At 44.2% G+C, this 14,965-nt stretch overlaps 1 protein-coding gene across 1 annotated transcript in view; it reads right to left on the reverse strand.

Annotated features, from left to right (window-relative positions):
- Nucleotides 1–5,632: 5,632 nt before the first annotated feature.
- LOC110535423 (golgin subfamily A member 6-like protein 22) overlaps nt 5,633–14,965 on the reverse strand; it is an 88,872-nt gene continuing 79,539 nt past the window's right edge. The window contains exons 27-28 of the mRNA XM_036936649.1: nt 12,274–12,373; nt 5,633–6,370 (exon numbers count right to left, since the gene is read on the reverse strand). Coding sequence (XP_036792544.1) covers nt 5,897–6,370; nt 12,274–12,373 — 574 coding nt within the window. The 3' untranslated portion in view covers nt 5,633–5,896. The remainder of the gene's footprint in view (nt 6,371–12,273; nt 12,374–14,965) is intronic.

Below are 14,965 nucleotides of genomic sequence, written 5' to 3' on the forward strand. Positions count from 1 at the left end.
CAAACAGAGATCAAGTCAGACAAGCAGAGAGCAAGTCAGACAAACAGAGAGCAAGTCAGACAAACAAAGACAGTCAGACAAACAAATACAGTCAGACAGACAAACGGAGAGCCAGTCAGACAAACAAAGACAGTCAGACAAACAAAGACAGTCAGTCAGACAAACAGAGAGCCAGTCAGACAAACAAAGACAGTCAGACAAACAGAGAGACAGACAGACAAACATAGAGCCAGTCAGACAAACAAAGCCAGTCAGACAAACAGAGAGCCAGTCAGACAAACAAAGACAGTCAGACAAACAGAGAGACAGAGACAAACATAGAGCCAGTCAGACAAACAAAGACAGTCAGACAGACAGAGAGCCAGTCAGACAAACAAAGACAGTCAGACAAACAAAGACAGTCAGACAAACAAAGACAGTCAGTCAGACAAACAGAGAGCCAGTCAGACAAACAAAGACAGTCAGACAAACAGAGAGACAGACAGACAAACATAGAGCCAGTCAGACAAACAAAGACAGTCAGACAAACAGAGAGCCAGTCAGACAAACAAAGACAGTCAGACAAACAAAGACAGTCAGTCAGACAAACAGAGAGCCAGTCAGACAGACAAACAGAGAGCCAGTCAGACAAACAAAGACAGTCGGACAGACCATCAGACAAATTGAGAGACAGTCAGACAAACAGAGAGAGAGACAGACAAACAGAGAGCCAGCCAGACAAACAGAGAGCCAGTCAGAGAAACCGAGAGACAGTCAGAGAAACCGAGAGACAGTCAGAGAAACCGAGAGACAGTCAGAGAACCGAAAGACAGTTAGAGAAACAGAGAGACAGTTAGAGAAACAGAGAGACAGACAGACAAACAGAGAGCCAGACAGACAAACAGAGAGCCAGTCAGACAAACAAAGCCAGTCAGACAAACAAAGACAGTCAGACAAACAAAGACAGTCAGACAAACAGAGAGACAGTCAGACAAACAGAGAGCCAGTCAGACAAACAAAGAGCCAGTCAGACAAACAGAGAGCCAGTCAGACAAACAGAGAGCCAGTCAGACAAACAGAGAGCCAGTCAGACAAACAGAGAACAAGTCAGACAAACAAAGACAGTCAGACAAACAAAGACAGTCAGACAAACAGAGAGACAGACAAACAGAGAGCCAGTCAGACAAACAGAGAGCCAGTCAGACAAACAGAGAGCCAGTCAGACAAACAGAGAGCAAGTCAGACAAACAGAGAGCCAGTCAGACAAACAAAGACAGTCACACAAACAGAGAGCCAGTCAGACAAACAAAGACAGTCAGACAAACAGAGAGCCAGTCAGACAAACAGAGAGCCAGTCAGACAAACAGAGAGCCAGTCACACAAACAGAGAGCCAGTCAGACAAACAAAGACAGTCAGACAAACAGAGAGACAGACAGTACAAAGACAGTCAGACAGACCATCAGACAAACAGACAGACCATCAGACAAACAGAGAACCAGTCTGACAAACAGAGAGCCAGTCAGACAAACAGAGAGCCAGTCAGACAAACAAAAACAGTCAGACAAACAGAGAGACAGAGACAAACATAGAGCCAGTCAGACAAACAAAGACAGTCAGACAGACAGAGAGCCAGTCAGACAAACAAAGACAGTCAGACAAACAAAGACAGTCAGACAAACAAAGACAGTCAGTCAGACAAACAGAGAGCCAGTCAGACAAACAAAGACAGTCAGACAAACAGAGAGACAGACAGACAAACATAGAGCCAGTCAGACAAACAAAGACAGTCAGACAAACAGAGAGCCAGTCAGACAAACAAAGACAGTCAGACAAACAAATACAGGCAGACAGACAAACGGAGAGCCAGTCAGACAAACAAAGACAGTCAGACAAACAAAGACAGTCAGACAAACAGAGAGACAGTCAGACAAACAGAGAGCCAGTCAGACAAACAAAGAGCCAGTCAGACAAACAAAGACAGTCAGACAAACAGAGAGCCAGTCAGACAAACAGAGAGCCAGTCACACAAACAGAGAGCCAGTCAGACAAACAAAGACAGTCAGACAAACAGAGAGACAGACAGTAAAACAAAGACAGTCAGACAGACCATCAGACAAACAGAGAGCCAGTCAGACAAACAGAGAGCCGGTCACACAAACAGAGAGCCAGTCAGACAAACAAAGACAGTCAGACAAACAGAGAGACAGACAGTACAAACAAAGACAGTCAGACAGACCATCAGACAAACAGACAGACCATCAGACAAACAGAGAGCCAGTCAGACAAACAGAGAGCCAGTCAGACAAACAGAGATCAAGTCAGACAAGCAGAGAGCAAGTCAGACAAACAGAGAGCAAGTCAGACAAACAAAGACAGTCAGACAAACAAATACAGTCAGACAGACAAACGGAGAGCCAGTCAGACAAACAAAGACAGTCAGACAAACAAAGACAGTCAGTCAGACAAACAGAGAGCCAGTCAGACAAACAAAGACAGTCAGACAAACAGAGAGACAGACAGACAAACATAGAGCCAGTCAGACAAACAAAGCCAGTCAGACAAACAGAGAGCCAGTCAGACAAACAAAGACAGTCAGACAAACAGAGAGACAGAGACAAACATAGAGCCAGTCAGACAAACAAAGACAGTCAGACAGACAGAGAGCCAGTCAGACAAACAAAGACAGTCAGACAAACAAAGACAGTCAGACAAACAAAGACAGTCAGTCAGACAAACAGAGAGCCAGTCAGACAAACAAAGACAGTCAGACAAACAGAGAGACAGACAGACAAACATAGAGCCAGTCAGACAAACAAAGACAGTCAGACAAACAGAGAGCCAGTCAGACAAACAAAGACAGTCAGACAAACAAAGACAGTCAGTCAGACAAACAGAGAGCCAGTCAGACAGACAAACAGAGAGCCAGTCAGACAAACAAAGACAGTCGGACAGACCATCAGACAAATTGAGAGACAGTCAGACAAACAGAGAGAGAGACAGACAAACAGAGAGACAGACAGACAAACAGAACAGAGACAGACAGACAGACAGTCAGATAAACAGTCCCTCTGTCCTCATTAACAGTCCCATCAGACCCACATGGGCATCAGAAAAATTGACTGTTTATGCCCTTCCAGTCTCAAGGAGTCAATTTAACACACACACACACACACACACACACACACACACACACACACACACACACACACACACACACACACACACACACACACACACACACACACACACACACACACACACACACACACACACACACACACACACACACACACACACACACACACACACACCTTATAGGAGAAACCCAGAGCTGTGCAAGGCTCATAATGTTCCTCTTTAAAAAGGACAAGTTGACTATTATTCACATCCATTCTCATTTCCTGATCATTTCCCATTGGCCATTATGTTTCTAATAACAAGGAGTGTTCAGTATCTGCTACTCAGCTTATTGCTTCCAGTCCTCTACTGAGATAGTCCCCTAAGAGAACAGACAATATACATCAGCTAGTGTCCCCTGTATGAGGAGAAACCTTTATAGCCACTTCTGGTCAAAAATAGTGTACTAAAAAGGACTAGGGTGCCATTTTGGATGCCCACCTAAGGATTGCCTATGCATAGCCAGTGCAGATCCTTCAACAATGGCCACTTACGATACTGATGCTAGTTCAGATGGGCAACCCTTGTGAGGATCCAAAATAAAATAATGCCTGGTAATCATAACCATCATTCATATAAGCATCAACATCCCACTCTCTCTCAGACAGAGGGCCACACTCTCCACAAACAGACCAGGGCTAATTTGGGATGAAAATAAAATAGTGAGTGGCAATATTTTGTAGGTGTACCACAGATTTCTAGAAGACCACACACAGATACACACACACATGTATAAGTGAAACACACACTGTCAGCCAGTCGTAACTAGACATATTCATTTAGTAAACTAAGGGTGGGAAGTTAGGGGATGAGAGAAGAAACTCTTTGTCAAATGAGCTTCCTGTGTAGAACATACATGTCAGAGCCTGTGTCTACTGTAAGTGTGTGAAGATGTCTGAATAATCCCTCCACAGAGCTAAAGCCAGTTAAAAACAGATCAAAGACAAGCTTAACCTCTGTAAAACCTCACTGGTTTTTCAACAACAACAAATGATCATTCCCATCGTTGTTTCCAGGGGACTCTTTTCACCGTCGCGCAGCTGCCTTAGTTTGGGCCTGGGAGTCCTTTAAAGGCCTGTGGTTTCACTTTTAATGACTGTGCTCTGGTGTGTGAGAGTCTATATGTGTGTGAGAGCATGTGCGTGTGTGTGTTGGTGCATAAAAGCGGTGTATTTTTGACTGTGACAGCGATACCACTAACAAGCCAAGCTCTGCCTCATTAAAATGTAGAATCCTGAGAGAGAAAGAAAGAGAGAGTGAGAGAGAGATAGGGTAATGTTTACTGCTCATTTTTTATTGTTTATTCCACTTTTATTTATTATCTATTTCACTTGCTTTGGCAATGTAAACATATGTTTCCCATGCCAATAAAGCCCCTTGGATTGAACTGAATTGAGAGAGCGAGAGAAGGAAATAGTCTGTGGCTGCACGCCTCAATGTTTCTCTTTGAATAGACAGAGGGAAAGAGAGAGGTCTGAGGAAAGATCATGTTATGTGTTCAGCCGTTATCATTATCACAGTGAATCCCACAGTGAATCCCTCCCTCCCTTTCTGTCACATGTAGGTCTTGTTTAGCCAACACTGGCTTCCATGTCACAACTATCTGGCCTACAGTCTCAACTATCTGGCCTACAGCGACAACTATCTGGCCTACAGCAACAACTATCTGGCCTACAGCGACAACTATCTGGCCTACAGCGACAACTATCTGGCCTACAGCGACAACTATCTGGCCTACAGTGACAACTATCTGGCCTACAGTCTCAACTATCTGGCCTACAGTCTCAACTATCTGGCCTACAGCGACAACTATCTGGCCTACAGTGACAACTATCTGGCCTACAGTGACAACTATCTGGCCTACAGTGACAACTATCTGGCCTACAGTCTCAACTATCTGGCCTTCAGTGACAACTATCTGGCCTACAGCGACAACTATCTGGCCTTCAGTGACAACTATCTGCCCTTCAGTGACAACTATCTTGCCTCCAGTGACAACTATCTGGCTTTCAGTGACAACTATCTGGCTTTCAGTGACAACTATCTGGCCTTCAGTGACAATTATCTGGCCTACAGTCTCAACTATCTGGCCTTCAGTGACAACTATCTGGCTTTCAGTGACAACTATCTGGCCTACAGTGACAACTATCTGGCCTACAGTGACAACTATCTTGCCTACAGTCTCGACTATCTGGACTACAGTGACAACTATCTGGCCTTCAGTGACAACTATCTGGCCTACAGTGACAACTATCTGGCCTTCAGTGACAACTATCTGGCCTACAGTCTCAACTATCTGACCTTCAGTGACAACTATCTGGTCTACAGTGACAACTATCTGGCCTACAGTCTCAACTATCTGGCTTTCAGTGACAACTATCTGGCTTTCAGTGACAACTATCTGGCTTTCAGTGACAACTATCTGGCTTTCAGTGACAACTTCAAACATAAAACGGGATTTTTTTAAAATGTGGATTTATTATCAAACTGGAACTCAGAGAGACAACAATAACTATCAATATTACTACAACAGTCTCCATGTTACAAGGCACTGTACGAGTGCAGGAACACGCACACACAAATAGATGTAAATGTCAACATTTGCAGCACATGGTACACAGTCATACAGTGATCAGAGACAGTGATATGGCTTCATAACTGAACCCATCCAAAACAACAGCCAAACAAAGAAGAGATGCCAGGCATTAGAGGTCAGGGAACAGGGTGGTCAGCGGGAGGTTAGGTGAGGGGCGAAACGTCCTTGGTCTGTTCAATCTCCGTAGCGAGGTGGTTGATCCTACCTGACCAGTAGAGCTCTCTGTCCTGCAACTGTACTGATAGTTCTCCCACCCTCCTCACCCAGTAGGCCTCATTAACAGCCTGGGCCTCACCTGGCTCCCGCGGCCCAGCCACGCTCAACTCTGCTCGGGTCAGGGCAGTGTCCTTCTCCCCTGGCCTGGGACTGGGGCTGTGGCTGGGGGGGTGGTGAAAAGGGGAGGGGGAAAGGTGGGAGGCAGGGGGAGGGTATCCTGTGTCTCTATCCAGAGAGGGGGAGAGGGAGGGAAGGGAGGAGGAAGATCCGTGGGTGAGAGAGAGGGGAAGGGGGGAGGTACCCCTCCGGTGGTTGGTTGGCGGTATCACTCGTCTGCGCTCTGCTCTCTCCTCCTCCAGCTGCAGACGCAATCTCTCGTTCTCTCCTCCCAGAGCACTCAGCTAGGGGAAAGAGAGAGAGAGCGTTTGAGAGACAGAGATAGAGAGATACAGTTTGAGAAAGAGAGAGTTTGAGAAAGAGAGTGAGAGAGTTTGAGAGAGAGGGTGAGAGAGAATAAGAGAGAGAAAAAGCGAGGGGAATGTGGAGGGTAGAAGAGAGGAAAGCTGTTAAATGTTCCTGAGAGCTGTCATCATGGTGTAGATCTAACCAGAAAACAACAGAGACAGTCAGAGACAGTCAGAGATGAGAGAAATGGGTTTACAACCCTACACACTGTCAACACAAAACTCATCAGGCATGGTCAGAATGGAATTGGGCTCCAAAAACAATCATATCCAAAACTTTAGATAATTTTTTGTATGTAACTGGCAAGTTTAAGGTGTGTTTTGGTAGGTAAGATGCATGTCAATGTGTGAGATCTACAACGACACAGTGATCAGAGAGAGAGAGAGAGAGAGAGAGAGAGAGAGAGGAGCTGGCTGATTCCTGGTTATTTTGAGCTGTACGGTAAGCAGACAGAGATGAAAAACATACATATGGACAGAGAGAGTCTGTAGTGACAGTGACACTCTTCCCCATCTGTTCCTCAGACATGTGTACGTAAGAGTGAGTGTGTGTCGGTATAGAAGCTAAGGTTAAAGAGCGATGTCACACACACACTCCCCCCCCCCCCCCCCCCCCCCAAGTACTCGCCCCACGGCCGTTGTTATCGGTTTGGTTTGGTTGACAAAGCAGAGGTGAGGAGTGTTGCACAACCCAACAACCCAGTAAAAAAACACTACAGTACACATTGTGCACAACTGTTGCGTGGGCAATGACATCAGAGGCTGAAAAACAGGAGGCCCCTGTTGTTGTAATTTCGCAAATGTATGTGGCTTTTTCACCATTAAGGATTCTTTCACCATTATGCATGCACTAATTGTAAGTTGCTCTTGTATTTGAATATTTGTTATTTAAATCATTATTTTCTGTGTATTTGAGCTTTTTCAACTAATGTTGTTCGAAATTAACTACTTCAATTGGAAGTATTTTAAAGTATTTTCAAAGCATTTCAGATAAATAGCCTATTATTTGAAATAGTATTTGAACCTAGGTCTGACTCACACAGTAACATTTCCATTACATCTCTGTACTCTAGCCAGTGGTTCCTAACCTTTTTTGATGGGATAAAACATTCTGTGGCACACCTAAACTTTTCCTAATAATGTATTTAGTGGTAATGACCTCCATCTCATCTGATCCATACTGCAAATCATCAATTTCCATGATTTTAAATAGGTTTATTTGAACTATTTTCATAGTTCCTTACTCAAGACGGTTCATTTGTGTGTACCCCTTTAAGAGCATCCCGTAAATATCCAATAGAAAGAAAAACATGTAGGCCTAGCTCCGGTAAAATAGTAAAGGTCTAGAGACCAGCGGTTTGTAAAGGTTTTCTGCATTTCAAAATGGGTTTGGACGGTGTAGGCTGTCATTGTAAATAATAATTTGTTCTTAACTGACTTAGTTCAATACATTTTTTGCAAGTATCTGGCCCAAACAGCAACAACATTCTCAGCAACATTTACAGAACCTTTTTACTTGCTATGACTGTGATACTGTATGTTATTGTTTAACTACCTTAATTAAGTCACTCTGGATAAGAGTGTCTATTAAATGACCAAAATTGTAATGTTTATGTGAAAATGAACTCAAGGCATACCAGTGTGACGAGGCACACCTGATAGTTTCTAAAGGCACAGCAGTGTGACGAGGCACCCCTGGGAGTTTCTCAAGGCATACCAGTGTGATGAGGCACCCCTGAGAGTTTCTCAAGGCACACCAGTGTGATGAGGCACACCTGAGAGTTTCTAAAGGCACACCAGTGTGATGAGGCACACCTGATCGTTTCTAAAGGCACAGCAGTGTGACGAGGCACCCCTGAGAGTTTCTCAAGGCATACCAGTGTGATGAGGCACCCCTGAGAGTTTCTCAAGGCACACCAGTGTGACGCGGCACACCGGTTGAAAACCACTGTTCTAGACATCTCTCCTCCCCTATCCCTCTATCCCATCCCTCGTTCACAGAAAAGACAGACAGGCGGCAGTATTGGGATTATTAGCAAATATGTCTATCAGATGTGGGGCTTCCAATCTTTCTATTAATGTGTGTGTTTGAACAGAAACTGAAATATTACTCCCTTCCTTCTCTCACCTCTTGATGATTCCTCCGATCTGAAACAGCCTGAATAGGTTGAAGAAATAAGGTGTAAACTTTCCACCTATCCTGTATATCCACAGATCCAGTAGAATCTAAGACCAACTTTATCTGTAGCCCTGCAAAATGCCATATCCCCTGCCTTGTCCAAAACCTCAGCCAAATCTCCAACCCACAGTTTAAATCCAGTAATATCTTCTTGTGAAAATGTCACCTCCCCCGCCCAGCCCAAATCAAACCACAGTTATGTGTCTGTGAAAACACAGTATGATGTAAATGAACTAATTAACTCTAACATTCTTCGGGACATGTTTCATTTTCCATCATCTTTACAAAGACGAGATTTCTGCTAATTAAAAATCCCTGCACGAGTCTCTAACCCTGAACTGGTTCCGTCTAGGTGGGTGGAGTGTGTGTGCGTGTGTGATTGGTTTAGCTGATCATAGGCTAAAACCCACTGGTGACCAGTGTGAAGGCTGTCTACTACTCTTAGCAGAAGCAATAACAACACATTCAATATCCAAATGAAGAAAGGAGATTAGCTATTATTCTGAGCCACTAATCTATGGAAATGAAACATGTGTTATTCTATGGAGATTAGACAGCTATAATTGAGCTTCATCTGGAGTTCTCTAGCTGCAGAATGAAGTAAGACATTTCATTAGTCGTTTGACAAGGACATGGATAGGCGTGTGTGTGGCAGATGGCGGGCTGGTGAAATTGAGTGGGAGGTTGCCTGTCTGTCTAGGTGTGTGTTGGCGTCCTCATTAAGTGTTCTGTGTAGGAGCGGACGGCTGGATCGATATGTGTAATGATTCACACAGCAGATTAAGAGGTGTCTGAGACCCAGGCTATTAAACACAAGACACACACAATGAGGTGTCTGAGACCCAGGCTATTAAACACAAGACACACACAATGAGGTGCCTGAGACCCAGGCTATTAAACACAAAACCACACACAATGAGGTGTCTGAGACCCAGGCTATTAAACACAACACACACACAATGAGGTGTCTGAGACCCAGGCTATTAAACACAAGACACACACAATGAGGTGCCTGAGACCCAGGCTATTAAACACAAAACCACACACAATGAGGTGTCTGAGACCCAGGCTATTAAACACAAGACACACACAATGAGGTGTCTGAGACCCAGGCTATTAAACACAAGACACACACAATGAGGTGTCTGAGACCCAGGCTATTAAACACAAAACCACACACAATGAGGTGCCTGAGACCCAGGCTATTAAACACAAGATACACACAATGAGGTGTCTGAGACCCAGGCTATTAAACACAAGATACACACAATGAGGTGCCTGAGACCCAGGCTATTAAACACAAGATACACACAATGAGGTGTCTGAGACCCAGGCTATTAAACACAAGATACACACAATGAGGTGCCTGAGACCCAGGCTATTAAACACACACAATGAGGTGTCTGAGACCCAGGCTATTAAACACAAGATACACACAATGAGGTGTCTGAGACCCAGGCTATTAAACACAAAACCACACACAATGAGGTGTCTGAGACCCAGGCTATTAAACACAAAACCACACACAATGAGGTGTCTGAGACCCAGGCTATTAAACACAAAACCACACACAATGAGGTGTCTGAGACCCAGGCTATTAAACACAAAACCACACACAATGAGGTGTCTGAGACCCAGGCTATTAAACACAAAACCACACACAATGAGGTGTCTGAGACCCAGGCTATTAAACACACACAATGAGGTGTCTCAGACCCAGGCTAATAAACACACACAATGAGGTGTCTGAGACCCAGGCTATTAAACACACAATGAGGTGTCTCAGACTCAGGCTATTAAACACAAAAACACACACAATGAGGTATCTGAGACACAGGCTATTAAACACACACAATGAGGTGTCTGAGACCCAGGCTATTAAACAAACAACATGAGGTGTCTCAGACCCAGGCTATTAAACAAACAACATGAGGTGTCTCAGACCCAGGCTATTAAACACACACAATGAGGTATCTGAGACCCAGGCTATTATACACAAAACACACACAATTAGGTGTCTAAGACCCAGGCTGTCCTTTCAGAATCAGGAACCTGTCACACACTGAAAGTCCAACAGGTTCTCCACTGTACTAACCCGTCACACAACTGAAAGTCCAACAGGTTCTCCACTGTACTAACCCGTCACACAACTGAAAGTCCAATAGGTTCTCCACTGTACTAACCCGTCACACAACTGAAAGTCCAATAGGTTCTCCACTGTACTAACCTGTCACACACTGAAAGTCCAATAGGTTCTCCACTGTACTAACCCGTCACACAACTGAAAGTCCAATAAGTTCTCCACTGTACTAACCCGTCACACACTGAAAGTCCAATAGGTTCTCCACTGTACTAACCCGTCACACAACTGAAAGTCCAATAGGTTCTCCACTGTACTAACCCGTCACACACTGAAAGTCCAATAGGTTCTCCACTGTACTAACCCGTCACACAACTGAAAGTCCAACAGGTTCTCCACTGTACTAACCCGTCACACACTGAAAGTCCAACAGGTTCTCCACTGTACTAACCCGTCACACAACTGAAAGTCCAATAGGTTCTCCACTGTACTAACCTGTCACACACTGAAGGTCCAATAGGTTCTCCACTGTACTAACCCGTCACACACTGAAAGTCCAATAGGTTCTCCACTGTACTAACCCGTCACACAACTGAAAGTCCAATAGGTTCTCCACTGTACTAACCTGTCACACACTGAAGGTCCAATAGGTTCTCCACTATAATAGATATAAAGACTGTTATAATTCCCCCTGTCTCTTCTTACTAATAGTGAGCGCACAACTTTCCTACAATTTCCACCACTCTACCCCACCAGCGAGTCAAGGAAATGTAATGAAAGTAAAGGACAGTAATGTTTAGAGTAAATCCCAGGTTTCAATAGGCCATAAGATATTCATGTTTCAAGAAAGGAGTGTATATATTTGGCCTGGCAAAGTGGTTATATGCTCTGACTGAATGGAAGCTGATAATACATTTTTTAATCAGCTGGTCTCGCAAAGAAATGATTAGTCCTCACTGTCCGAATCAAGACCGAGTACCAATGTATCCGACACCGAGACAAGACCAAGAAGCTCAATATGTGATATCGAGACTGGATTTGAGTACTACAACACCGGCTATAACTATACTAAACAACTCAAGAGCAAAACAGTTGACATGCTGCTGATACCTTTCAAACCCAAACTTTGTTCAAGAAGAGGAAGAGGAGAGAAAATAAACATTCCTCTTCCTGCACGTTGTGGATTTGTTGACCATTTCTCTTGTGAAGTGACAACCCAGATAAACGACGGTGCACTTCTCTTTTGGTCAGGAGATTCTTCTGTTCTTCCTTTCTGTCTTTTATCCCAGCATACCATTTCTCTTCCCCGTCAGAGAGTGATGGGCTACAACACCATATTGATACTTCTCTCTCTGGCATGAAAGAGAATCATTTAGTGATGAAGAAACGTCACCGTTATCTACTGATGAGATTGGTTCTCTCTTTCCTCCCTCCTTCAGAGGAAATGGATGTGTGTGTGTTTGATGTCAGACGCTTTAAGGCTTCTTCTTCAGTCTGAACTACACAGCAAGTGGGCTGGTCTGTGTGTGTGAGTCTGTGTTGGGCCAGATGGACCTAATATGTGTGTGTGTGTGTTCTTACCTGTTTGTTGAGCAAGCCTATAGCCTCCAGGTTGCTTCTCAGTCTGACCTGCATGTACTGGATCCGACTCAGGTTGGTGGTCACAAAGCTCTCCCTCTCCCTGCACGCACGCACGCACGCGAGCGCACACACACACACACACACACACACACACATACACACACACACACACACGCACACGAGCACACAGAGGAAAGAACATTGTTACACACCGTCTAATGATGACAAAGAAGAAGTTGATAGCGATGATAATGATGAAGATAGAACATTATAAAGATTATATATAATACAGACAATTTTGTTGCCTGACCTCCGTTTTCTCCATAACAGAGTTGAAAAGCATAAAGCTGATATTTCAATGATAAACATGTGCACTTGTCTAACAAAATATGTTCATCAAATGTACTTTGCTTTACAAATTCAGGGCAAAGAACAACAAATTGGCAAACATCTTGATAAAGCACATCAAAATATGTTCTGAACATAGATGGAGGACGGAGCTAAATGGATTCCAGAATTCATTAAATCATATATAAGACATTTAACAATTTATTTACATTTTTGGGAAATTACAAACAAATGTTCCCTCTGATATCTCCAGATCCTCGGAGACTGAGTGAGTGAGGAATGTCCATTAAATGAACAACGTACAGTAAAATAATGGTTGCCTGTATTGACTTTGTGTGTGTGTGTGTGTGTCAGTACTCTCCCAGTCCTGTGCTGTGGCTTTCATGCACCGATGGGTCCAGTTAGGAGGGTAGTAACATTAGCATGCAAGCCTTGTAAATACCTTTACTAGCCCTCTCGTCAAGCCAAGACTCCTTAGCCTATTAGACTACTGCAAAGGACCCCAATCTTCATTTTCTTGTCAAGAGGAACTAAGGGTCTGTATCTCATGTTGATAAAGAGCAGTGAATGAAAAGGCAGGGGATCATGCTTGACTTGTTTAACGTAGTCATCATATTGCTAACGAATAACAATCTCCATACGCACGCGTGCGAGTGAGCACACACACACGCACCCCCTATTATCAACAACTTAAAGAAGAAGCCAAGATGCTAGGAGGCCATTCTGAAGATGAACATAGATCAGAAGTCACAGCGATACGTCTCTGAAATGTAGTCTCATGAACCACATCGACCTGCTTTATCGCAATCAATATTAAACAGCTCAGTGGGGTCGAGACACGGGTACATAGAGGACAATAATGACTTAAACTTAAAACAACAATAGGTGTCCTTCATTAGAGAAGAACATCTGCATATGGAAACCTATTGTACCTTCTCCAGGGTTATATGGAAGTCCAGCTGTTTTAAATACCTATATGGGACACGTATTACCTGTGATAAACCTGTACGTGAATAACTAATATGTTTTGTCACAGAATAGCACACATCTGCATGGATATTGGGTTATTCATAATGGTTAACATCCATCCATATCATGGGATTTGTTACGTGTGATTAATAAGCTGTTTGTGTTATCAGAAATATAAATAAAGCTATTGGAATACATATAGAGAGATATAGAGTTGAACAATGTCCACAGAAACCCTCTTTTATCTCCATGTTTCCCAACATGTTGTTTTGGTTTTAACCAGAGCCTTCATCAGGCTGTAAAACATCTCATCAACACAGAGGCTGAGGCTGATAGATTTATGTTCACACACTTAAACCAGTGGAACACGCTTGGTTGCTGTGTGTTTGGCACTGGGCCTGTATACACTTATGTGTATTTGTTTGTGTGTGTAAGTGTCACTGTGTGTGTCAGAGTGTGTGTGTTTGTATATGTGTGTGAATGTGTAATTATAGGCCTAACCCAATCAGTGTGTGTATAATTACAGTCATTAGTGTTGGAGACAAGCTGACATCGCCACAGAACAAACACTAACGAGTTCGCTCTCCCTCTCTCTCCCCGTCCTTCTCTCTCTCTCTCCCATCTCGCTCGCTCTCTCCCGTCCCGCTCTCTCTCCCTGTCCCTCTCCCCTCATTCTTCTCTCTCTCCCCCCGTTCTTCTCTCTCTCTCTCCCATCTCGCTCGCTCTCTCCCGTCCCCCTCTCTCTCTCCCATCCCGCTCTCTCTCCCTGTCCCTCTCCCCTCGTTCTTCTCTCTCTCCCCCCGTTCTCTCTCTCTCCCATCTCGCTCGCTCTCTCCCGTCCCCCTCTCTCTCTCCCGTCCCGCTCTCTCTCCCTGTCCCTCTCCCCTCGTTCTTCTCTCTCTCCCCCCGTTCTTCTCTCTCTCTCTCGCTTTCTGGCTCTTTCATTCATCACTCTTTCTTGCTCTCTGTGTCATATCTAGTTATCTTTCCTGCTCACTCTCTGTATCTCTCCACCACTCTATCCCTTCTCCTCTCCCTCCCTCCCTCTAATCCTCTTCTGGAATGACTGTGGTGCTAATTAAGAACATGATGGTATTGGTGGTAATTTAACGACCTTCTGGCTCCGCTGAGAGACTGGAGCTGACAGACAGATGTGACACAAGTGCTCCTAGCTGTTTCAGTGCAGCTGGAAGGAGAAACTCTGTAACACAGAATGAGAGACAGAGACAGAGAGAGAAAGAGAGACAGAGGGAGAGAGACAAAGCCAGATAGCTTGCCCTTTTAGACTGAAGAAGAGTTTTCAGGGGTTTTAGTCTCCTTGCTTTTCTCATATCCTTCATATCCTGCATGCTTCATTCTATAGCTAGAGGACTCC

The sequence above is a fragment of the Oncorhynchus mykiss genome, chromosome 11 (genome assembly GCF_013265735.2).
Source record: "Oncorhynchus mykiss isolate Arlee chromosome 11, USDA_OmykA_1.1, whole genome shotgun sequence".
Lineage (NCBI taxonomy): Eukaryota > Metazoa > Chordata > Actinopteri > Salmoniformes > Salmonidae > Oncorhynchus > Oncorhynchus mykiss.